This window comes from Platichthys flesus, chromosome 8 (genome assembly GCF_949316205.1).
Source record: "Platichthys flesus chromosome 8, fPlaFle2.1, whole genome shotgun sequence".
NCBI classification, from domain to species: Eukaryota; Metazoa; Chordata; class Actinopteri; order Pleuronectiformes; family Pleuronectidae; genus Platichthys; species Platichthys flesus.
Window position 1 is genome coordinate 18,771,656 of NC_084952.1, and position 26,380 is coordinate 18,798,035.

The 26,380-nt window shown below is 45.0% G+C and overlaps 2 protein-coding genes across 2 annotated transcripts; one reads left to right on the forward strand and one right to left on the reverse strand.

Moving 5' to 3' along the window:
* Window positions 1–1,666: 1,666 nt before the first annotated feature.
* LOC133959240 (mucin-2) lies at window positions 1,667–7,409 on the reverse strand. The gene is made up of 3 exons (XM_062394359.1): window positions 7,404–7,409; window positions 6,819–7,133; window positions 1,667–6,452 (listed from the first exon to the last, which is right to left on the reverse strand). Exons 1-3 carry the CDS (start codon window positions 7,407–7,409, stop codon window positions 3,123–3,125), a joined length of 3,651 nt encoding a protein of 1,216 aa, XP_062250343.1. The 3' UTR covers window positions 1,667–3,122.
* A 4,219-nt stretch (window positions 7,410–11,628) lies between these two features.
* LOC133959294 (charged multivesicular body protein 1b-like) lies at window positions 11,629–21,183 on the forward strand. The gene is made up of 8 exons (XM_062394414.1): window positions 11,629–12,183; window positions 12,997–13,094; window positions 13,225–13,371; window positions 14,593–14,661; window positions 14,761–14,868; window positions 14,988–15,031; window positions 15,329–15,401; window positions 20,492–21,183. The coding sequence occupies exons 1-8, from the start codon at window positions 12,168–12,170 to the stop codon at window positions 20,537–20,539; spliced, it is 603 nt and encodes a 200-aa protein (XP_062250398.1). The 5' UTR covers window positions 11,629–12,167; the 3' UTR covers window positions 20,540–21,183.
* Window positions 21,184–26,380: the final 5,197 nt, after the last annotated feature.

A 26,380-nucleotide genomic window follows, 5' to 3' on the forward strand; every position in this document is an offset into this window, starting at 1 on the left:
TGAAGGGTTTCAAATAAACTGTCTGGCAGCCATAATGATCTTGATTCACACTGGAGCAACATGTTTATCTCTTAAGCTCCAATACAAACACCAACTTGATGCTTTTGTCTCCATTTATACTCCAGAGGCTGCGTGTGCCCAAAGGCTATTCCTATTTTAACACCTGCACACATGTAGAAATGAAAAGGTTGGATTGGTAAACCTTTAAAACCTGTGTGAAGATGATTCAAGGAGGAGAAAAGTCAGATTGAATGTGTGAGAGATGAAGAGACAGATGCGTGGGTGATGTCTTCTTATGGTCTAAGTGAGTTTGTTTGTTGAGGGTGGACGGGTGGGCAAGCCATTAGGAAAATGAATGCGTATGCAGCTGTGCGTGTATATGCACACTTGTACGTCTGTGTGTGTGTGCGTGTGTAGGTGTGCTTAGGTGTGTGTGTGTGTGTTTGTGTATATATGTGTGGGTTTGTGTGTGTGCCCCTGCTCTGACATCAATGCTGCCGTCACTGCAGCCACCTCACAGTGACTCCCTTGTGACTGGGGGCCTGACAACCTCCCACGCTCTCCCCATCAACTCCCCTGCTCCCACTCCTCGCCTCATTTTATCTATAATCCCCTCCTTACATACACACACACACAATCACACACGGACACAACACCCCTAACCAGACTCGTTCTCTGTAAACTATCTTTCTCGGTTTCATTTCACCCACCTTTTTTCCTCTGTTTTCATCTCTCTCTCTCCCCCTCATTTGGTGTGTGGGTCTTCCCTGTCTTCCGTCATGCTCCCTGCGCCCACGGTGCTGCCTGTCTCCGTCTCTATGGAAACCCCAAGTGGACACGAGTGGCTGAGAGGTCTGTGAGACACTGATACAGACTCTATTAGATCACATGCTCTTTCACATGCTTTGCCACCTCGTGCACATAAGTGCGACGCTATAGTGTGTGTAAATAGATAGTGTGTGGCAATTCCACTACTTGCCATCACACGAGCAGCCCTTGTAGAAACAGATGCCCCCATCTCCCAATGTGGCAATGACCTATCATTGGTGTGAGAAGGGAGGAAAAGAGGGAGGCAGTGAGGGAGCTAGAAGGCAGCCCCAATATTTTAATAAACTGTGGGTCTCTTCAATTAGTAGGTGGAGAGGGGGACCACCTGATACCACCTCCCATCTGAAACGCACTCACTAAAACACACGCACATATTCTGCGACCCCCTCCTCTCATGTCTCCCCTCGCCGTCTCACACATCACCAGCCATATTCTCCTCACATTTACACATTGTTGAGCCTCCCGTGTTGCGTAGACCGTGCGTCATTCGGGTCCAAACACATCTGAAGGATGGTGATTTGCGATAAGAGGCCTCACGCAGACAGAATTTCACAGCTTTGGGGCGCTCTCCGGGGCACCGTCGTGATTTGACGGTCACACTTAAGTGGATCATTGCGATGGGAATTCACGGGCTGGATACATAAGTGGTACAGCATATCATTTTGGGGAAAAGAGGTTAGGGGGGGTGGGGGTGGGGGGAGTGAGACTGGAGCAAAAAGTTAACAAAAGTAAATTATTAAAAGAATTCAATTTTTTTCACATCTGAAGCTTTGTTGAGTTATCACCTTTATTTTATCAAAATGTACATGAACAAACTACAACAAAGGACTACATTAAAGAAGACATCAAAACAGGCAGCAATAACAGGGGTCAACAACTGAACACACACCCGAACCCAACCCCGAGCCCACCCCAGTAACACCCCCAGTGCAGTGAGATAAAGACATGCCAATCATGTCTCACATTTAGGCACTTGATTTCCCTACCGAACCATCTTTGGTCATAGTCTGCTGTTGCACGGATCTCAACTTAGATTCAAACAGGTTTGATGTGGATTTGAACATGTTGATTCTGAACTGAGTTAAATTGAGGATGCTGATTCAGGCTGCGAGGAGTTTAAATGGAATTCCTTCAAGTTCTGACAGACGTGCGTCTGCCATGTTTAGAGGTGACCCAAAGATGGTTGTAACCTGACTACCTCCACTTAAGTAAACATTAGCATTAAAAAAAATCATCTCTAGATGGTACAATACTTCACGTGATTACAGAAAAGACTCCACGAGGAAAGAAATCAAGCACTACGTCTCAACACAATTTACCTGAAAACAATTCAGTGTATTTGCACACAATATACTGTAATCGATGAGCAGTACAGTCTATTGCAAAGGCATTGTTGTTGGCATTTTTCTGTAGGAACAAACCAGTCTGTTTACCACTGAGTATTATCTTTGCAAAAATAGATAGATTTGTTTTATATTAAAAGCCTTTGCTTCGACTTCAGGATGTGAATTATATATTCAGCTACTCATGCATTGTCTAACTTTGTGTGCATACAATATACTGTATGTACGTATGTATGCATGTATGCATGTATATTTGTGTGTTTTTGTTATTCATGCATGTGTGCATTTTGATAAAAGTACTGTACACACCGGCAGACTTGTCCTTCAATATCTTTTCAGAAAACACCCCTGTCAGTAAAAGAATAACAACGTTACATTAAACTGGTTAAGAAGCATAGTAGTCACACAGTATTTGGCAGTGAGAGAACAGTCCTAATTTATCCATGCACAATATCAACCACAGGCAAGGTCCACATTCTGAACAATGCCATTAAGAACAACACAGTAAGAACATGAAAAAAGTGTACGACAATTCAAGAACCTGGAAGTGTGTTTGCGCATGTACGTGTATGTTTGTGTGTGTTTGTGTCCGTGCATGTGTGTGAATGTCAACAGCACAGTTGGTTTCCCAGGGAGACCAAAGGGCGATGACTCATGCAGTGCATTCAGCATTTTCTGGAATTCTAACAATATCGGAAGAATTATTATTTTCCCACAAAGCCCAGATAATTACATATAATTATGTTTGAACCTCACAGAGAACTCTGGGAGTTTACTGTAAAACCCACTCAATCCTGCCCGCATAGGTCTATTATAGACCAAACAGTTTATCCCTGGAAAATATTTCCATTCTCCAGTTTTTTTCGTCATGGCAAGCACCTTTCCCCTTGTGTTATGCGTGTTTGAGAGAGTGTGTGTGTGTGTGTGTGTTTGTATATGTGAGTGTGTGCTTTACACTAGTCCAGTTTGTGTGTGCAGGTGTAAGGGGTAAGGTTGGTAAAGCAGAGTTGATCCCCCTTGGGGTATGTAATAGCTGCAGTAGCTGGGTTCTGCTAGATAGGGGGCACTGTGCTCTGCAAGGTACGGGGCAGGCTGGTAGAAGCATGTCACATGGTCTGTGTTGGGAATTATGTTCTGCTCTCCTAGAACCTTCAGCGCCAGCACTGTGATCATATTCAGTGTCTGACGCCTTTCGTGTCCCATCAGACACACCGTGCTATCATCCACCACGCGACGCAGCGTCATCAGGTACTGGTACTTGCTCCTCTCCTCGCCAATGAAGTGGTTCTTCAAGTAGGATAGGATCTTTCTCTGCTGCTCCTGCACATCAGGGAAATCAATGAAGAATCGTGAGCACATGTAGCGCTCCAGTGTCTTTATCTGAGTCTCGCTGGCCGGTCGGTAGTCCCTGACCAACAAGTTGCTGTATTTTAATAAGCCACCACCCCGAATCTCCTCTGGGTTCCTGGTGGCGATTAGGCGGTAGTGAAGGTGGTCCATGGCTGCTTTGAAGTCACCGTACATGCTCTCTGCCAGGACCTCGACAGCAGGGACCAAGCCAGATACCCAAGGAGCATTGCTCTGTTCAGGAAAGTCTGTGGTTAGCTCAGGGGCCTCTCTGATCTCAGGCACCAAGCTGGAGGCCTCTTCAGCTTTTGGAGGGCTAGATTCCCCTGGGCTTCCAGACTGAGAGTGAGGCAGCACAGGCAAGGTTGAGCTCGCGATGGTGATCGGAAAAGAGACAGGCTCTGCAACCCCAGGCAACGGCGAGATATAATCATCATCCTTTTTATCCTCTAACTGCAGTAGACTAACCTGTGGCTGAGGGGATGATTCTTTAATCTGCTCCTCGCTGTCAGTGTTCAATATCAAAGGCTCCGTGTCTGGAGATACCTGAGGTACGAGATCCTCTGACTCCACCGGGGGGGTGAGGCAGAGGAGGGGAGGACTGAGACAGGGGGAAGGTGGGGTGAGACAGAGTGGGGGAGGGCTAAGGCTGAGCATAGGGGGAGTGAGGTACGGAGGCGAGCTGAGGCAGGATGAGGTAGGGCTGAAACTCAGGGGCGTGGAGATAGAGCTAGTGGTGAGGCTGACGACGCTGGGCAACGGAGGGGGAGGGCTAAGACACGGGGGAGGGCTGAGGCTGAGGGGCAAGGGGGTGAAGCAGGGAGGGGACAGGCTGAGTACTGGAGGGGTGAGAGAGGTAACGGGGGTGAGTGCCATCGCTTGTGGGTTATTGTTGGGCTGATTCTGATCTGAAATTTGGGTCTCTCTGTCTTCATCTTCATTACTGAGCTCAACATCTGAGGTATGTGCAGGTTCCTGGGAACCTGAGGCTGATGCATCAGTGTGTGAAACTGATCCGTCCTCCGAGTCCAGAGGCTCTGATTGGCTGGGAGTTGAGACAGTTTTTCCAGGCGAGGACTGGCTTTGCTCATCAAACGCCTCATGTGTAGATGGTGTCTCCTCTAAGTTCTGAATACATGTCTCACATGAACCCTCTGCGACCGGCTGAGACAAGGAGGGCAGCTCTTGGGGTAAAGACATGAGTTCAATAGCAGTTGCTGTGATATCAGGGGCTGCATCTGGAGCTAAGGTAGGCTCTAGATTTGAGGGTAGGTTGGTGGAAGGGATGGATTCAGGCTCAGGGGTTGTTTTCACAGAGATACCGGTTGATGTGGTAGTTGGAGCATCTGAACTTGGAGCTGTCGACTCTGGGTTTAAGGCTACCTCAAGTTCAGGGCTGGCGCAGGAGATGAGATCTAGACAGAACACTGTGATAGGTTCACTTTCAGACACATGAGTGGGGTAAGGACTGTGGGTAACCTTCCTGCACATCCTGCGAGGAGGTTTGGGGGAGGAGTGTTTGAGCACCACCATGTGAGACAGTCTCTCTGAGGACTTACAGGACGGAGGAGAGGAGGAGGTCTTTATGTCAGAACTAAGGCTGGAAAATACAGGGGAAATATCCTGAGTATCTGTAGGGTTAGCGGCGTCAAGTACGCTGGGGGATTTTTCTGAATTATCTGTGCTTTGAATCTCTGTTGTATGCTGTGTGTTGTGAAATGTTAGAGATTCTGAAGAGAATGAACAGGAACAATTAATTCCCTGTGTGTCTTCTATGTTTTTGGCTTCTGGTGCTGAAACCTCTTCTGTCTCTTCGCTAGTTTCTGATCCATTTTTCCTTTCTAGCTGTATCTGCTCGCCTGTCTCAGTTTCAACGATTCCTTCATCTGCTGACTGTGTCTCTTCCTTAGCATGTAGAGATGTGTCAGTTACTGGAGCAGACACATGTTCTGCGTTATCTTTCTCATTGTTCCTCTGATCCTCACTGAAACCCTCACAGAAGTCTGATTGATCAGTGCGCTCTGTTGTGTGTGATTCCTCTACTTCTGCCTGCCTATTGTTTGAGGCTTTTGGCAACTCAGACTGTCCGATCTGCTCTGTGAGATCTATCTGTTCGTCTGAGGAGTTTGTGTGGTCGGACGGTTCTTTCTGGACTGGGAGTTCCTTGTGGTTTGATTGTGCTGGTTGTGGGCTGTCACAGGTCTGGGTTTGCTCGCACTCTTCTACCTGTGTTGAGCGTTTGGTCTTATCCAAGAGCTCTGACTCATCTGTGAGTTCAGTCTGAGCTGGTGTTTCAGTTTTCTCAGAGGTCTCCGACAAAGGGTTTGAGGATGTCTGGTCAGAGATGTCTGTCTCCCTGTGTTGTGACATTTCCTTCAGCTCTGCAGGTTTCTTGTCTTTTTCGTCTTCTTCCACTTTAGACTGTGTTGTGTGATTGGAATTTTGAGTCTGTTGTAAGAGGTCTGTCTGTGACTCCTTCTCATGCACCTCATCTTTCTGCTGAGTCTGGCTAACCTGATCCCCCTCTTTGCTGGAGGACTCTCCACCAACAGGCCTATCTGTTTCTGGAGCAGTGGCCTGTTTGAGTGGAGAATGAGAGGCTTTACTTTGCCTCTCCTGCTGCTTCAGCTCGACTCTATTATTTCTCTGCCGTGACTCCTGTTGCATGTAGGACTCCAGGAGGCGATCCAGAATGATCTGGAAGGAGTCAACACTGAACTCAAACTGCCTCCGCAACACGCTAACGAATTTGAGCTCCAGGTTTTTGCCGCTGTTGTTTGAGAGGGAGATGAGGCTCCAGCGGTCATTGTCATTGAAGACCTTCACCATTTTTTGGACGTAGGCCTCTTTCATCGTCGAGCTGCTTATCCGCTCTCTGTTGACGCCGGCAGGCAGGCAGTCCAGCAAGCAGCACAGCACGGACTCTTTAATAACCTGGGAAAAGAGGAGGTCATCAACATGACACCCACAACTAATGAGTGTAATCTTTGTGCAGTTTTGCTTGTATTATTAAACTGAATAGTGTAATACTCTTGTGGTTTCTGTATAATGAAGTTAAAGAAACAAAATCACTACTATTGAATCAGCCTTAATGTAAAATATTCTGCAATTTGATTATCTTTACGATTACAAGAACATCATTATTACTGTAGCATAACAAAAATCAATATTGCAACACCCCAGAGAGACTAGACATTTACTGCCATGTTAACAGATATTACAGCAGAATGAACCCTAATGATTTCCTCTTATTACACTTACCTGCTTCCTTCTTACAACTAAGCACTGCAATAATCGTACCTGGAACTCCTCCTGACTGGGCAGCTCCACTCCAAAGATGATGTCCAGGTCTTTGTAGCTTGTCCCGTTGTCTCGGACAAGGACGTGGCTGGCCGTGGAGCCGTTCAGGCGCACATCTCTCACAGTGATCCCCTGCTTCTGCAGCCTGGTCCTTACGGCTATGATGATATCTCGAGGACGCAGCTCCAGCGTGGGGAAGTTCCCGCGTCCGTGGATGGGGACCACCTCAGACAGGACCTGATGGAGAACTTCGACCTGTTCGGCATTCAGGCTGTGGAACCGCTGGCTGGTTTTGGTTTCAGACATGCTGCTGCCCTGGAGGGAGAGAGAACAAATGTTTATTACAACTCTACCAACCAAATGTGTTATGTGTTTAACTCTCTTGCTGTCCCACAAACACACACAGACCCACACACACAAACACACACGTAGCGCTTGCTCACGCTCACTGCCAGTCTGCTGTCTGGAAGTCACAGTTTGGCTGACAGCTTTTCCACAATGCTAATGTAAATGCTGTGTTGACAAGCTGGCACTTGGAGAAGAGCATGTAGATTTGCTTTGAAAGCATTTTCCTGCAATGCTCACCGACATCATACAATCTGACATTCATCATAGCTTTGACTCGATTTTTATTCGATCAAGTTCTTTATAGTTTTTTTTCTTAATACTGATCACACACTCCATTTCAGTCAGATACAATATCTGGATCAGGGTCAACACCAGCACTTTATCATTACAAATAATGAAAATGCATTTATAAATAATTATTGTGTAAGAGGATATAATTACTATTATCATCATTATTATAATGACATGTAAAACCAGACTGAATGTTTGATTATTGATTGTTTTCACCGGAGGAGCAAGGGTTAGGCTGAATGAGTCATCACCAGCAGACTGCATTAATCACACTAACGTCACTAATTAAAGACACACATCTGTTTTCGTGTCTGTTTGTGCAGCACATGATGTGTGTGTATTAGGAACAATGAGTGGCGCACACATTCATTGTGAGGGAGAGCAACCTTTTTTACCAAACCCCGTTTTTAAATTGCAAGACAAAACGAAATAGAGGGAAATTTAACACCAGCCAATTATTTTCTCTGTTTGACTCTCACATGTGTAATCCTCCTGGCAGTTACTTACGCAGCACTCCGCATCCAGACTCCATCAATCAATCTCTGCAAATAAGGCTCATTTTTAATAGCCAAAACTGAGCTGCAGTCAAACGAGTCTCTGTTATGTGATTATTGAGCGTGTGTTAGTGGGCGCATATTGGAGTGTTTTGAGGAGAGAGAGAGAGAGAGAGAGAGAGAGAGAGAGAGAGAGAGAGAGAGAGAGAGAGAGAGAAAGAGAGAGAAAGAGAGAGAGAGAGAGAGAGAGAGAGAGAGAGTGCTTGTGTTTGAGTGTGCCACTGTGGTTCATAGCAGCCCATTATGATCTATTGTTTGCTTTAATCAATAGTTGTCACTCAGTGCTACAGCTGAATGCTGCTGATTGCTATGATTTGTCAATACTAGCAGGGTAAACATTAGGATACTAATGAGTGGTAATGGGATGCTTTCTGGTAGCAGTTTGTCAGTCACCAGAGAGCTATACATTTGTCCTTTACAACCACGAACATTCGCACAATTTTCCCAAACAGCACTTTACTCCATAACCTCCGTAAAAGCTACAAAACTAAACCTCAAAACGGGGCATCCTTACCACAAGACAAAGAAGTTGAGCCTGATAACAAAAAGGTTTTTTGGCTGACACATAGGTGAACTTCAAATCATCCAGATGTGATAAATACAGATGATGACACTTCTCATGTATATATACATGAGAGGTGATGTGATAAATACAGATGATGACACTTCTCATGTATATATACATATATATATAAACACATTCATATATATATATATATATATATGTATATATACAGTGAAACTATGTGTTGAGGAGGCAGGGAGGCACTGCAGGACTGTTTTTCTGCTTGTCCCTGTTACCCCCCCCCCCCTCCCCTTTCGCATGCTTCTGCAAACTTGCAGCCTGAGTGACTCATCCAGGCGTATCGGCTCAGCTCTCACATAATCTATGGCCAATGACAACCCAACAAATCCAAGGCTCTCATAGACACGAGGCTATAGATCTAAAACAAACAAAGAAATCATTCCCTGGGAACTTATGGTTTCCTATAGTCTCTGTTAAATTATATAATAGAACCAGACAAATATTTGACTTCTTTGTCTGTATGTAGGGGCTTTCTTTTACATATGGGACAGAGTGGATGGAGCTGTAATATGTACACTTTTAATGTATCTGCATTTATCTAAATATCATTATTTCTTTGCTATTCCCCTAAGCTCAACATTTGTTGCAAGCCTAAAAGTCTAACCATATTCATACCACTTGTCCTATAAGGGTGTATGACTAACTATATACTGTAAAAACATATAGAGAATAGGATCTTTAAATATCCTCTTCTAAACTTGGGTCCTGGCAGTACTTTTCTAAGAAGTGGGAGTGGAAACCCCATCAGCTGGAGGTTATAATTCACCTCTTGTGCAGTTTCACACTCCGTCACTACTTACAAGATTTAAGGGGAATGATCCTCGATCCCTCGCTGAGTTCCACTCTGTCCTGCTGGGCTTCACTCTAATCACCTAATAACGCACTTACACCTGAGATCTGCCACATGAACGCAATTAACCGCAGCTAAGTACCTGCCGGATTAAGAAACTGAGTATACTCTGAGTTTATGAGTTTATGCATCCAAAGTTGATTATTTGGTGTTGGAGGGGTCTTACCTGTTGCTGTGGCTTGTGATGGAGCGACCGGCTTCGATCGGGGGGACTTAAAACCTCGGGTATCCACCGAGCTTCGGGTCCGCGGAGTGCGCGTCTCCTCTCAGGTTAGTTTTGCTGTTGAAGTCCCGGTGCGCTCCGGTGGTGAGACTCGGTGCTGACGCGGCTCTGTCGCTTCCGAGGCGCGTGGGGCTGGAGACTGCGCGAGAGTTCATCCGGGCGGGCGCTGTCCGGGGGGCGCGTGGTGCTGAAAATGAGGAGGACCGAGACGAGTCCTCGCTCTCTTCTTGTTTTCTACCCCGACCGCCCGGAGCGTAACGCAGTTTCCATGGCGACCTGCCGTCATTCACTTGTGACTGCTTGTGTGTGTGTGTGTGTGTGTGTGTGTGTGTGTGTGTGTGTGTGTGTGTGTGATTTGGGGCTTTGTTAGTTGTTATGGTGGTGGCGTTAACATGTGCAGGAGCTCCATGATTGTCCCTAACAAAAATAACAATAAAAAAAGTTGAAAATACGAGTTTAATTCCGAGGGAAGCTTTAGTCCAGACTTTGTGTTGTAAAAGTCAAAATTAAAGGCCGAGTGTAAACGACTCTCAGGGTCATTATGACGTAAGTGGAAACGCTCTTCACTGTGTTTGTAAATGGAGATTAACCCTTTTGTGCTGAAGTGCCCTTGGGCAAGATACTAAGCACCAAATTTTCCCTGTGAGAGTGTGTGACAACGTAAGTGCTGCACAAAGACACACTGTGTGTGTCGGTGTATAGATATCTTTGTGAGGGGCATTTTGAGCCTACAACCTATTGAGTGATACTCCTCCCTGTCTGACCTGTTTCTGACTTTTTATGCCTTATTCAGTGTTAAAACTTGGTTTAGGGTTGGGGATTGAACTAGGTTTACGATTAGAATTAGGTATGGTAAGGGTTAGGCATTTAGTTTTGATGGTAAGGGTAAGTAGCTAGGGAATGCATTATTTGAATAAGGTCCTCACTAAGATAGAGAAATGTACACACAGCGTGTGTGTATGTGTGTGTGTGTGTGTGTGTGTGAATGGTAAAACTATACTGCAGCACTTTCAGTGGCCATAAAGACTATAAAAACACAAAATAACACAAATTGAATTGGTGTTCGTATGTTTAAATTTACTTAAATGGTTAAAGCCACGATCCAAATGTTGGCCCCTGGTCATGCAGGGGTTAACATCAGAACTTTATAGGTTTATGCACCCATTTTAATCATGCGGAGACCACCTCCCCTCATAGGACCCTCTAATAATGAATAAACACTTCATTTCTGAAACACTCCTCATCCACGTCAGACACAAATCATTATATCTTCGTGCAGTGGCCATATACAGACTATCAGCAGATACAGCATGAGTCATACATGCCCCCTCCCCCTGACCCAGCCGTTAATCCCCCCCCCCTGCCCAACCCCAACCGCGGTCCCTTCCACTGGCCGGTGCACGTACACACAAGAAGCCTTTTCTTTCTCTTTCCATTCTCTTCCATTCTGCATCTCCATCTCTTCACCCCCAACCAGCTTGATCTCTCCCTTTGTTTTGCCTGTGCCTCTGTGCACGCGACAAAACATCAGCCCCAGATGTTACCACACAAGGCCCTGCACGCGTTACTCAGAAATAAAGTTACAGAAGATTGTGTTGAGGCGAGCAGTGGGTGGCTCCCGAGAAAAAAAGGTCAGCTTACTCCTTTCCTTTCTATTCTTTTTTTTTTTCAATTACAAAAAAAGCACATATGACGTCATTAGACGTGTACCACAACCTACCGAAACCGGGAACAAACTATTTTTAGCCTGGATGGAAGTTGTCTGCTGTGGACACGCGCAGCCCGATCGTCTCTCAAACGCTCGTGACGTAGAGAGGCGCGTCCACGCTCATGCAAAGTCGTGACCATGTGACGTGACGACGACGAGAGTAAGACAGACAGCGCGAGAGATACTCACAGAGAGGGAGGTAGAGAGACAGAGAGAGCCATACACACACACACACAGAGGGGGAGGTAAAGAGAGACAGCGAGAGAGAGACAGAGAGTCAGAGAGAGAGCGACACAGATAGGGAGGTAGAGACAGAGAGACACACAGAGATAGAGAGACAGAGAGACACAGGGAGGGACACACAAGGGAGAGAGAGAGAGAGAGAGAGAGGTATTAGCGATTTGTGTCCAAAGATGAAGATTAAGTGAAGATAGTTCCTGTGCCGCTTTCTAAACAGCAATCCTTATCTAGTTCAGCAGAAATCATATGCCACGCAGCCCTTTCTATTTCATATGGTTTCGTTTAAAGATAATAACAATTAACTGGGAATAAAATGTAGATTTAGCTCAAATATTAAGAAAAATCACTCCGCGCATTGTCAAACAGTCGTGTCGAGCTGCTACCCTGAATTTAAACAAAGGCGGAAGTACGCGTGAGTGAATGATCTCGCCTCGCTCCTCTCCTTGAATGCAGCCTGAATAATCCAAATAAACAACTGTGGGAAAGAAGCTAGAGGCTGCAAACTGTTTTTATCTCTAATATATATATCTGTTTGTATCAGACCTCATCATGTCGCATATGGAGAGTATCCTTTCCTGGCTAATGGTATTCAGTAATCTATCAGTGGAGGTAGCTGCTAGCTAAATATCAGTTTAGTTTGATAGCTAACCACGTAGCTTGTAACTTTTGCCCAGTCATTTAGCTATGAAGGAAAACAAGGAGAGTTAGCGAGCTCATACCCGTGACACGTGTTTAAATTTGAGTTTATATTAGTGAATCAATTCGTATTTAAATTGTTTAATTTTGTAATTGCACTACATGTATTATTTGGTATTACATATATAAAGCACCTGCTAGTGTATATATATATATATATACACAGTGCAGAGAATAATAATAATAATACACTATATATATATAAAGTGTATTATTATAATTATTATTATACTCACTGTGTTGGTTTGAATAAGCTGAATGTCGTTACATACATTGTTATATGTCCAGTGCAGGACTGGGTGATAAAACAAATTTTGCTCAACAGCAATATATCAAAGGTTCAATTTACTGTAATTCAAAAATAATGCCTATGCATTGTGCGGCACAGTGAGGAGATATAACACACACATATAACATTCACATGATTGAGCTTTGCCAGATTTTAAAATGTTTTGCTCCTTGTGTTTTTTCCCGTAAAGAAGAGTTTAAAACCAGAGCTTTCACTCAAGAGCAAACTTGAAAAGAAAGGGACATTTATTGTGATGATTATTGTTATCGACTTGATCATTAATCTTTTCATTTGCAGAACATGTTGGGCCATATTGTCCAATGCTAATCCATTATCAATATAATTGTGATTTCTACAATTACTGCTCTAAATGATCCTTTGACTAGTCACAAGAACACTTATTCAACCTCAAGTTTGCGGCCAAGGAGCTACAGCGCAACTCAAAGAAATGTGACAAAGAGGAAAAGGCAGAAAAGGCTAAAGTGAAGCGGGTTGGTTTGTATAATTTGTTCATTTACCAGAGACGCGGAGGCATGGCCAATCTGAAATGCAGAATAACTACATTCTATTATATGTGTATACATATATATATATATATTTTCTTCTTTCTTTGTTTCTAAGGCCATCCATAAGGGCAACATGGAGGCAGCCAGGATCCATGCAGAGAACGCCATCCGTCAAAAGCATCAGTCCCTTAACCTCTTGAGGATGAGCGCCCGTGTGGATGCGGTGGCGTCCAGGGTCCAGACTGCTGTCACACTGAACCAGGTCAGGACTGAATGACAATGAGTCACAGAGGCATTTTGGGCTGTTTTATGAGAGGAAACAGGTTTATGAGAATCAGAGAAAAACACCAAACCTACTCCCTCTGTTTTTTCCAGATAATGATAACCCAACCATGTCTCCTAATGTAAGATTATTACTAGCCTGGTCAACATTATAACATATTTGTCATTTTACTTTGAGGAATTTTCTGTCTTGATGAGATTTTGATAAATTAGATGAATAGAAATGAGGATGAGACAGCTTGATCCAAAGAAGGGACATTACAGTTCATTCTTGGGGTCCTACCATGTAATTTCAGCAAAACGACCGAGCCACTAGTCATACACTTTTTCAACCCAGCCACCTACTGCCTCCTTGGTTTGTATCTTAAGAGTAGCCCCCTGTATTTTTAGGTCAGAGATGTAGGAATGAAATGGCTGTAACCGATATGTGCTCCTTCTGTCATAGCTATATGTATTGATATTTACCAGATAATGCCATTCACTGTGCATGTACTTATCACAGTTACTATTTGTAAAGTACATCTTAAATCAGAAGGTGTAGAGCTACACGATGTAACCATTTCCCGGCAAAAAGTCCATAGGCGATTTTCACTCTGAAAAAACTCTTTGAAAAGGAGACTGATCTGTAAGCAAAGCACCACCAATTACATTCAGTCATTGAATGTGCTTCAGATGTTGTGCTATTAGCATCTCGCTCTCAGATGAGTGTCAGCCTCTTGTAAAATGCTTTAGTGCAAGTTCACTCTGAGACAGGGCTCCTTTCATAAAATAGAGATTAATAGTATATTTATAAACTGAAGCACAGCATGAGATGGTATAGTGGAAAAAAACACTTCTTAGAACATCTGTATTTTGTTTTAATGCTGCTGCCTGTCTTGTAAAATGTGAATAATATAGCCCTTTAATATCATAAACTAAAATCAATTATTAATGTTTTGGATTTGCAAAGATTAATCCTCAACCAGGGTCATCTTTGAAACGTTAGGGATGGTGTCAAGATGAGAGGTTGTCCTGATAAAGTATCTGGTTAAAAAGCTAAAAGTGACACCTAGTGGAAGTATTAGGATACAGCACTTTAAGATAAGACTTGTCATTAGCCATATCAAAGTTTGACATCAAATTTCACTGAGCCTGTTTTAAATCATGAAAAATCTGACTTGTAGAAATAAAGAAGACTCTATTTCATGTGTTTTCTACACAGGTATCTAAATCCATGTCCGGGGTGGTCAAGAGTATGGATGCTATACTGAAAAGCATGAACCTGGAGAAGGTAAAGTATTAACCTATACACAAGACCAAGGGAAATTGTTATATGCTTTTTCTCTAAGAGTTTTGAAACTTTGTTTTGTGCCTCCACCCTCTTCACCAGGTCTCTGCATTAATGGACAAGTTTGAAAAGCAATTTGAAACTCTTGACGTGCAGACAGCTCAGATGGAAGACACGATGGGCAACACCACAACTCTGACGACACCGCAGGTAACAAGCCCCCCCGTTTGTCATAAGAAGAGGAAACGTCTGTGCTCCTGCTGCTGCTTATTAGGACCTTTTTGTTCCAGAATTAATCAAACATTTTAAAATTCCTGTTTGCTATTTAGAATGAAGTGGATATGCTGTTGCATGAGATGGCTGATGAAGCAGGGTGAGTACGGTGTTTATTTTTAAGCGCCGCATGAATGACGCAGAAACATAAATGCAGTGAAATAAAAACATATTATACCTACTCTTTAAATCTAGAAGGATACAACTTTTAAAAGTCAGAATAGGCTGTGCTAAAAGCTTTATTTCAATTAATTTAATTTCAATGATTATTGCTGCAGTTTTAAATAAGCTGTGTTGTAAGGTCAGAGTGATTTAATGATCTCTGTTTTGTTGATCGTAGCCAAAGATAATTTATAGTAAAACTGCCCCTGTGTGTGTCTCTTACTCTCTTTCTCAGTTTGGATCTTAACCTGGAGCTTCCTTCAGGCCAGACTTCATCACTGGCCTCGTCTGTGGCCTCAACAGAGCAGGTGACACATCCAATCTTATCATTGTGAATTTCCCTATTTGATGTGTTTTGTATCCCAGTACAGAATTTTCATGTTAAGTTTACTGTCTTTGCTCATATTGTTCAAGTACGTAACTTACGGTTTAATGGGTAGTTCACCAAAAAATGAAAATTCACTCTCATCATATACTTACTTACCACTATGCAAATGGAGGGGGGGGGGGGGTGGTTGAGTACACAAAACACTTCAGGAGTTTACGGGGTCAACTTTGTTCCAGCCGAGTCCTATACAATTGAAGTGAGTGGCGACTTACACTTCAGACATAATGAAAAGGAACAGAAAACACATTAAGTTCCATACTGCTGGTGTGGTGTCACCCAAGTGTCCGCAAGCCCCGACCTTCATATTCCACCTTTTACTTTAGCAGAATTTTGGCCTCAATTTTAGCATAGTATCACAGATTGGGCTAGAGTAAGTGTTCAGTATTTTTATGGAACTTTTCTGGAAGCCGGTGAAAGGAGAAATCAGGCAGCAGCTGATGTCTTATGCTAAAAATGTAATGTAGACTTGATGCATCACCCCCAGGTCTGAGGATGTCTCCCCCAGCATGCCCATATACAGCAATGTGTGAGGATGGTCAGAATTCCTCAACATGCATGTAACCACGAACTTCTCCCTCCAACAAGAACACACAGAAGTTATTATTCGTTTATGCTTCAAATTAAGTTGAATAGAGAAAACAGACAACTTTGTCATGTTTTATAACAATTTCTATTTCTCATTCAGTGTGAGGGGAGGATTATTGGGCTGCGATATATAGCCCAATTCTGATAATTAAAGGGTGTTACAAATCACACAGTAGGTCTCATCGGTTTACATGAAGTAGTTTCACCAATTTTGTTAGAATAAAAGAACTAAAGAAAGTGATGCTCCACTGAAACACTCACCCCCTCTACAAGTGAAAAGTGTTGAATAATTGTAGCTTTTAACAGTGGCTGTGGACAGCTTGAAATATATAGGAAACAATGTTTCCACAATGAACACAACCCTTTAATTACCAGAGGATTTTTTTCAATCACAGCTCCACACACGTCTCCCCCATCGATATAAATATTCACCATACTCATCACATTAAGTGTTGCACTAAAATATCACCGGGTGCACAGCTTCTGCTGGAGCTTTTTCAGCTTCCTGTAAGACAACACCATGACATAAAAACAATTCACATGTTACTAAGTCCTCTCCTTGAACCGTCACCTTATCGTGGTGGAGAGGTTTGCGTGTCCCCGTGAACCTGAGGGCTGTATTGTCTGGAGCCTTGTGCTCCTGGTAGGGTCTCCCATGGCAGAGTGGTCTCAGGTGAGGGGCCAGACTAAGAATGGTTCAAAACCCTCAATGAATATCGACAAAAGAGGAGATGGGACCCAGCCCGGAGGAAGCCCGGGGCCCCCGTCTGGAGCTAGGCCCAGACGGAGGGCTCGATGGCGAGCGTTTGGTGGCCGGGTTTGCCACGGAGCCCGGTCGGGCATAGCCCGAACAAACTACGTGGCACCCCCCCTCTCTTCATCTCATGGGCCCACCACCTGTGGGAAGACCCGTTGGGGTCGGGTGCGCAGCCACATGGGTGGCAGCGAAGGTAGGGGGTCTCGACGGACCAGACCCGGGCGTCAGAAGCTGGCTCTGGGGACGTGGAACGTCACCTCGCTGTGGGGAAAGGAACCGGAGCTTGTGAGGGAGGTGGAGCGCTATCAGTTAGATCTGGTAGGGCTTACCTCCACGCACAGTCTCAGCTCTGGTACCGTACTCCTGGATAAGGGTTGGACTTTATTCTTCTCCGGAGTTGCCAAGGGCGTGAGGCGTCGGGCGGGTGTGGGGATACTCATAAATCCCCGGCTGAGCGCCGCGGTGTTGGAGTTTACCCCGGTAGACGAGAGGGTCGCCTCCCTGCGCCTAAGGGTTGTAGGGGGGAAAACTCTGACTGTTGTTTGTGCGTATGCACCAAACAGCAGTTCAGAGTACTCGGCCTTCTTGGAGACCCTGAATGGAGTCCTGTATGGGGCTCCAGTAGGGGACTCCGTACTTCTGCTGGGTGACTTCAACGCCCACGTGGGCAACGATGGAGACTCCTGGAGAGGCGTGGTGGGGAGGAACGGCCTCCCTGATCTGAACCCGAGCGGTCGTTTGTTATTGGACTTCTGTGCTAGCCATGGATTGTCCATAACAAACACCATGTTCGAACATAAGGGTGCTCATAAGTGTACCTGGTACCAGAGTACCCTAGGCCGAAGATCAATGATCGATTTTGTGATCGTGTCATCTGATCTGAGGCCGCATGTTTTGGACACTCGGGTAAAGAGAGGGGCGGAACTGTCAACCGACCACCATCTGGTTGTGAGTTGGATCAGGGAGTGGGGGAAATTTCCGGATAGACCTGGTAAGCCCAAACGAGTAGTGCGGGTGAACTGGGAACGTCTGGAGGAGGCCCCCGTCCTAGGTATCTTCAACTCACACCTCCGGCGGAGTTTTTCTGGCATTCCTGTGGAGGTTGGGGGCATTGAGCCGGAGTGGGCAGTGTTCAAAGCCTCCATTGCTGAAGCTGCGGCGGCTAGCTGTGGCCTCAGGGTCTTAGGCTCCTCAAGGGGCGGTAACCCTCGGACACCGTGGTGGACACCGGTGGTCAGGGAAGCCGTCCGATTGAAGAAGGAGGCCTTCCGGGATATGATATCCTGGAGGACTCCTGACTCGGTTGCAGGGTACCGACAGGCCCGAAGGGCTGCAGCTGCTGCCGTGTCGGAGGCTAAGCAGCGGGTGTGGGAGAAGTTCGGAGAGGTCATGAAGAAGGACTTTCGGTCGGCACCAAAGTGTTTCTGGAAGACTATCCGGCACCTCAGGAGGGGGAAACGGGGAACCATCCAAGCTGTGTACAGTAAGGATGGGACTCTGTTGACCTCAACTGAGGAGGTTGTCGGACGTTGGAAGGAACACTTTGAGGAACTCCTGAATCCGAATAACACGCCCTCTATGTTGGAGGCAGAGCTCGAGGTTGATGGTGTTTCATCGTCAATTTCCCTGGTGGAGGTCACTGAGGTGGTCAAACATCTCCGCAGTGGCAAGGCCCCAGGGATTGATGAGATCCGGCCAGAAATGCTAAAGGCTCTGGGTGTTGAGGGGCTGTCATGGTTGACACGCCTATTCAACATCGCGTGGGAGTCGGGTACAGTGCCAAAGGAGTGGCAAACTGGGGTGGTGGTTCCCCTGTTCAAAAAGGGGGACCAGAGAGTGTGTGCCAATTACCGGGGCATCACACTTCTCAGCCTCCCTGGTAAAGTCTACTCCAAGGTGCTGGAAAGGAGGGTTCGGCCGATCGTCGAACCTCAGATTGAAGAGGAACAATGCGGTTTTCGCCCCGGACGTGGAACTACAGACCAGCTCTTCACTCTCGCAAGGATCCTGAAGGGGGCCTGGGAGTATGCCCATCCGGTCTACATGTGTTTTGTGGATCTGGAGAAGGCGTATGACCGGGTCCCCCGGGAGAAACTGTGGGAGGTGCTGCGGGAGTATGGGGTAAGGGGGTCTATCCTCAGGGCCATCCAATCCCTGTACTCCCAAAGCGAGAGCTGTGTTCGCGTCCTCGGCAGCCAGTCAGTTTCGTTCTCAGTGGATGCTGGTCTCCGCCAGGGCTGCGCCTTGTCACCAATCCTGTTTGTGATATACATGGACAGGATATCGAGGCGTAGTCGGGGTGGGGAGGGGTTGCAGTTCGGTGGTCTGAGGATCTCGTCACTGCTTTTTGCAGATGACGTGGTCCTCATTGGATCATCGGCCTGTGACCTTCAGCACTCACTGGATCGGCTGGTGGCCGAGTGTGAAGCGGCTGGGATGAGGATCAGCACCTCTAAATCTGAGGCCATGACTCTTAGCAGGAAACCGATGGATTGCTTACTCCGGGTAGGAAAAATGAGTCCTTAGCCCAAGTGAAGGAGTTCAAGTACCTTGGGGTCTTGTTCGCGAGTGAGGGTACTATGGAGCGTGAGATTGGCCGGAGAATCGGAGCAGCGGGGGCGGTATTGCGTTCGCTTTACCGCACCGTTGTAACGAAAAGAGAGCTGAGCCGCAAGGCAAAGCTCTCGATCTACCGGTCGATCTTCGTTCCTATCCTCACCTATGGTCATGAGGGCTGGGTGATGACCGAAAGGACGAGATCACGGGTACAAGCGGCCGAGATGAGTTTTCTCAGAAGGGTGGCTGGCGTCTCCCTTAGGGATAGGGTGAGAAGCTCAGCCATCCGTGAGGAACTCGGATTAGAGCCGCTGCTCCTTCACTTAGAAAGGAGTCAGCTGAGGTGGTTCGGGCATCTGGTAAGGATGCCCACTGGGCGCCTTCCTTGGGAGGTGTTTCAGGCACGTCCAGTGGGGAGGAGACCTCGGGGAAGACCCAGGACTAGGTGGAGAGATTATATCTCAACACTGGCCAGGGAACGCCTCGGGATCCCCCCGTCAGAGTTGGTCAATGTGGCCCGGGAAAGGGAAGTCTGGGGCCCCCTGCTTGAGCTGCTCCCCCCGCGACCCGACCCCGGATAAGCGGATGAAAATGAGATGATGAGATGAGATGTTACTAAGTGATCATACAGATGCAACAGTGGAGAAGTGGTGAATAAGACTATGAGTGTTGGACTTCTTCCTAAATGTTTTTTTTTGTAGTTTGCCTTACTCCTGTCAAGGGATAATGGTTGAGGATGTTGCACTTTGTTAAGCTTCATGATGCAAATTGTAATCTGTGAATATGGGCTATAAAAGTAACATTTGATTGATGGAGATGGTTTGATACATTTTCCATCCTGACAACTATTGGAACTACCTTTGGACTCCACTATTGCAGCCATCTCCTTAAGGGTTAAGTGCTCTCTCTAGTGGTGATTCAATGACATATGTTTATTCTGACTTGAGGAACTATTTAAACCAAGGATTTTCCTATTTAATAGCCACTAATATAATAATGAGAACGACTGATCCCAGTATGAAAATATCCATTCCTCAATATAGGAGACTGCCTGTCTGTTATTTGTTTGCTGTTACTGATTCACCTCTGTTGTGTTTTTGTGTTGTCATCAGGACGAACTCTCCCAGAGGCTGTCCAGGCTCCGAGACCAGGCGTCATAATGATGCAACAAAGAACAAGAGTTGAAGGAGGCAGAAGAGCAAGAGGAGCGACAGAGTGACAGGGAGGAAAAAGAACGAACGAAAAAGATGCTGCATGTCTGCAAAGCTCTGTGCTCTATTTTTTGTTCCAGGTATTTTTCTCTTGTAAGGAAAAAAGAAGTTGCTTCATAGCAGGAGAGGATTGTTTTAAGAGAGCTGTTGTTTACAGTCCTGGTATTCATTACATCACTCTATGACAGCATTAATTGGCATGTTCATATTTATAATGTATTCATTCATATTTATTAGCTCAGCAATAACACTATGCTATGTGTTAATTTGTTCTTGATTTAATTGTGTATTGTTTAATTATTTATTGTTTATTTATTTATGTATTTATTTACTGATGGAAAATTGCTAAGGGCATGTTTTGACTTCAAGACTGAGGATCTTTCCTGGTGCAGCTCGGTGTTTTGCTTCCAGTTTTGGCTGCTACTGAAACTCTTTTTTTTTAATAATTAATCCCAAAAGAGGTCTCATGATAAATAATTGCCTTGAAACATCTGGAATATTTAAGATTTTCTTAACGTAGCCGTAACCACTGTAGTGGATCACAATGCACTTATATGCACAGACAGAATGTCATTAAAGGAAGTTTCAACATGTTTCAGTTGTTGCTTGTTTTGTTATTTCATTTCTGTGAAGTTTGCGCCTGCACATGCCAACATGTTTCCATCTCACCCCTCCTCTCTCTCTCCTCCAACAGGGAACAGATGAGAGGTCAAAGGTGTCACCTGTAGAGGAAGCGGCCTTCTGCCACTCGCATGCCAGGGCCTCATTACACACACAGACACACACGCGCAGTTTCACCATATATCCCATGGGGGCGGTGAGTCTCAGCTGGGAGCCATTACAGGTGCCGTCCAAGCACACACAAATATCTTTACAGGAACGCACCCACAACCCTGTAGCTGATGGGAGTCCTCCAGAGTGGCACCCCGCCACCCCTGACCCTGTTTGTGTCCATTCCAATCATCATCAGCACAGACTTAACTACATTCACAATCATCATCAGCCGCCCTAAACTGACACAGTTCCTCTATTTTGCCTATTACAGATACTTTGATGAGCGGGACGTCTGCAGTTTGTTAGAGAGCACACGCTCCGTTGGGAGTTTCCCGAAATACTCTGACCCCCACTGATCCACCAGTTGTCAGTCATTCCTGCCAGCAGTTAGATCACCTGAAATTAAAATTCCACGTCCCTCTGTTGAGTTAAGGTAAGTTTAGTTTTTAATCTATATATAGCCCCAGTGGTTCCTTTCTTCTCTTTAAACATGATTAAAGCAGGGAGAGCCTGTCGTGTCCTATTTTCTCTCTGTCGGGTGCATCCTAACACATGGTGCGGGGATGCTTCTTCCAGATGTGGTGGAGAATATTCCAGAACCGCTCAGGGGGAAACCTGTGTTGGTGTGTGTCAGGTGTTGATACCTAGCGGTTCTCCCCTCCTGTGCCGTCGACACAACCTTGTCCTGATCGCGAGTCCTAGAGGAGTGTAAGCTGCTGAAAGGCAGGGATCCGGTGAGCTGGTGGTCCTCTCCCCGTGGTTGACCTGTCTGCTTCTGCAGAGTGTGGGGGGGAGCTGCTCAGAGCCACACACATGCTTGTTGGCTCAGTGGAAATACTCTAATTGCAACGAAGGGGGCTGGTTGGATTTGGACATGAGTCACACACAGGATATGAAACAGGATGTCCAGCCAGGCATCAGCAGGAGAGAATACATGCAGCTAAATCCCAATATTTTATCTTGAGAATTAAATATCAGGAAACACTAATTTACGTGTGCCTAACCTCTCGATAGGTTCATAATGATTTCTCAGAAGTTTCCCAGAAAGATTTATACAATATGGTTCTCATAAGAGAAAAAGCAGCAACGGGCACACGGATAAATTTGAGTCATTCAGACGCTGCAGGGCCTGACCTTCAAACAATATTGTCTGGTAACATAAGCACATCAAAATTAATAAATATATTCAATAAACTTTCCACAGTGTACAAAAGAGAATTTATATTTTCTTACATTTAGTGTTGAAATGATAAATTTACACTTTGAGCTCTGTGATGTCATTAGATATAATGATTAATGGATTAATCAAAAAAGGAATCTACAGATGAATCCATTTTGAAAACAGTTGTTAGTTGATACCACAGACTGTTTATAAAGGGTTGATCCCCTGCCCGGGTTTGAAATTGCTATTTTGCCAATACTATCCTATTTCATTTAAATATTAGCAATTTACGTTATGATTTTATTGTTATATATTGTATACATATTGTTTGCGGTATACCTCTTAAAGTTGTGTTGTAGTTGATATTGTACAGAGAGATTCGTCTTCAGCAGTGTTTATGTTGGAAGGCTACGTCCCTGTAAGGCGGCACAGGCTCCTCTTTCCTCCTCCTGAAATTCTTTTTCCCTCTCAGTCTCCCGTTTGAGAGATTCAATTACTATGCGTGAAAGGTCAGGTCAAACACAGGAAGCCGAGCTGATTGGTTCTACTCAGATATCGATGGGCATGTGTGACCAATCGGTGCTGCCCAGGGCTTTCCTCAGTTTCCATCTGCTGCTGCCGCTGATGTGTGTGTGAGTGCGTGCGTGCGTGTGTGTGTGTGTGTGTCTAATCGTTCCAGCCAAAGGTTTCCACTCACCTCTTGACCATTGCTTCCTGTCAGATGTGTTAACGCTGCTTTTAATCAGTTTTACTGCCTCATGGGCACACACACACACACACACACACACACACACACACGCCAATACAGCTGGCCCTATCCATCCCTGCCCTGCAGAGCACGCTTCGTTAAGATTCAACCAATCCTCTGCTCACACCCTCACAACCTCTGTCATACCCACACACAAATACACACCTGATCCTACCACCCCTCTGCTCACCCTATTAACCCCCCTCCACTTGACCCACACCTCACCCCGTCACCCACCCTGATATCTCTTACAGCGAAACAACCCGTGAACAAGGACATGTTGCCTTGCCTTTTACTCTTTATTGAGGTTGTCTGCCAGTCTACGTGTCTACACTGTATCACACTATACAGCCCTTTATCTTTATTGCATTATAGTTATTCACCTTACCAAGGGAACTACTGCCTCAGGCGATCGGATCACTCATTTAATCTGTGTGCTGCAAAACTGTTATGACATTTTTCTTCCTTCCCTCTGTGTCTGCAGTGTTCTTCTTTTTTTTTTTTTAGGTTTAAAGAAGCAGCTCCATGAAAGAGAGTTGTTTTGACAACTATGGATTAGCGTTAAATTGGCTACAGATCTTCACGTTCAAGTTTTCCTCAGGCTTTCATGTTCCCCAGGGCCATATTTCCCCAATCCTCAACTTTTGACTGAATTCTAGGTAATTAAATCAGCCTCAGTTGTATTTTGTGTGTAGTGTTAATTAGCAAATATTGATATGCAAACAGGCTCCACTAAGATGCTTAACATGTTAACATGTCATCGTTGTTTTTTCATGCTAAAGCCATAGATAGTTATTTAGCAAATTTTAGTTTGGGTAATAGAACCTGCACGTTTTTGTATATTTGATGTGTTACTTAATCAGTATTCAACAGAAAATGGATCTTGTTATTTCCTCAAACAAGGTTATGTTTTCACCTGACTTTTGTTCGTTGGTGAACTTGTTAGCAGGATTAAGCAAAAGCTACTTCACAGATTTCCCCCAAGCTTGGCAGAGGGATGCAGGTGATGCTGATGCAGGCTAAAGGGTGGATCAACTTCTCGTTTTTTTTATGACAAATTATTAATTTAGGTTATCAGACCTATTCCCCCTTTCTGGGTTAGGGTTAGATGTAAATCTTCTCTATTTACGTATATATAGAGCTTTTCTAGTCTTGATGATCACTCAAAGAGCTTCATAGTACAATTTTGCCATTCACCCATTCACACATACATTCATGTAGTGCATATATGTGAAACACATTCTCCAACGCACATCAATCGTACACTGACAGCACAGCCACAGGGGAAATTTGGGGTTCAGTATCTTGCTCAAAGACACTGAGGCACACGGAATGGGTGAGACTGGCATCAACCTGCCAACCTTCTGGTTAGTGGAAGACCCACTCTATGTCCTGAGCCACTGAGCCTACCATAAGAACCGGACAATAAAGTGTGCAGGTTTGTTAGGCCTTGAAAAGGGTATGTGTTATTCTGAGTGCAAAGTTTAAAGAGGTACACAGTTAAATAAAATGTAGTTCAAATAACTATCAGTAACATCAAATATAAATAACTATGGTTGTGTTTAACTACAAGTTTCACTTTCCTCATAATGAGGGAAACAGGAAAAGAGGAGATCTATTAATAAGATTTATGGAATTACATTATTATTATACCATGGATGTAACGGATCTGGTTGCGTGTGTGGGTGTGGATGTGGGTGTGTGTGTATATGTAAGAGAGAGAGAGAGAAAGAAAAAGAGCGAGAGGGAGTGTGTGTGATGCATATGGTAAAACACTCTGCAGGTCTGCTGTTAGTCACACTGCCGCGTCTCAAATTGAATTAGCGTTGACAGCGCACAGCGCCAGCCGCGTGTGTGTGTGTGTGCACTGGGGGCACTCGCTGTTGGCAAGCCGTCTGTGCATGTGTGCAGGTGTGTGTTTGTGTGTGTTTGTGTGTGTGAAACAGAGGAGAAGAGAGGACCTTCTCCCCTGAAATCAATTAAGCGAGTACAGTCCTGTAGTAGTGGGGGTGAGAGGGGCACATCCTGTAGAGGGCAGCCCAAGACAGACAGCACCATCTGGGGCAGCAGGCAGGTTGACCCGGGGCCGAGACATGAAAGAAGCGGGGCACGGATAAGAAGAGGAGAGAGTACAAGTCAGCTTTAAATCACTCCTGTCTCCCCAGCCCATTCCCTCACCCCATCCCCTCATCTGCCATCCGATACATCAGCCATGGAGCATCATTCTCCCTCGATCACTCTCCCTCTCTCCCCCCATCTCTCTTTATCTGTCCCAGGAGTGATAACCTGTCATACACAGGAAACAAAAAGAGGTAAGAACGATCTATCCCTTTGTCAGAGACAGGCGTATAGGGCCAAGGAGGAAAAGAATATCTCACATCTCTTGTTCCAAAAGAGGTGATTTATAGGTTTGTATTAAATAAAACCAGTGCCAGAGAGGGCCCCGCTGTAATGCAATTATTTTCTCTCCGTCTCTCTCTCTCAGTTTCTTTCTCACATGCGCACACACACAGACACACACACACAAACACACACATGCACCTGTAGAGCCCCCCCCCCCCCGGTCCATCAAACAGGGGAAGGAATTAGCTCTCTCCCTCATTTTCTTGGGGGGAGGGATGACCCCGTGTGATGGACAGCCCGGGTCAGAGTTTGTGTTGTGTTGGTCATAAGCTGAGTGTTGACAGCCCTCTCCCCACCACGCTGCAGTCGAACACACAGCTCCATTGATGACCAAACACTACAAGAAAGATTGAGTAATTGAATTACATCAACCATGGACATGGTAAAACAATATCATCTGTATAATGTCCCAATGTTTTAAAGTGATCCCGTTGTTTATTCAGTATCAACAGAGGCACATACATCACTACAATATTTGATAAGTATGCTATTATGCCACTGGTAAAAGAAAGATTCTGATTTATTACCTTATAGCGGAAATGCAAATATTTAACAATACTAAATTGCAAATAAGATAACGACAAAAATACTCTAATTATACTTTTTAATTATCCTAATAACAGTGGTGGCGGAAGTATTTGTACCATTGATTAAAAATGGGAAATGATAATAAGAAAGTTATACAACAATTGAAGAAATACTA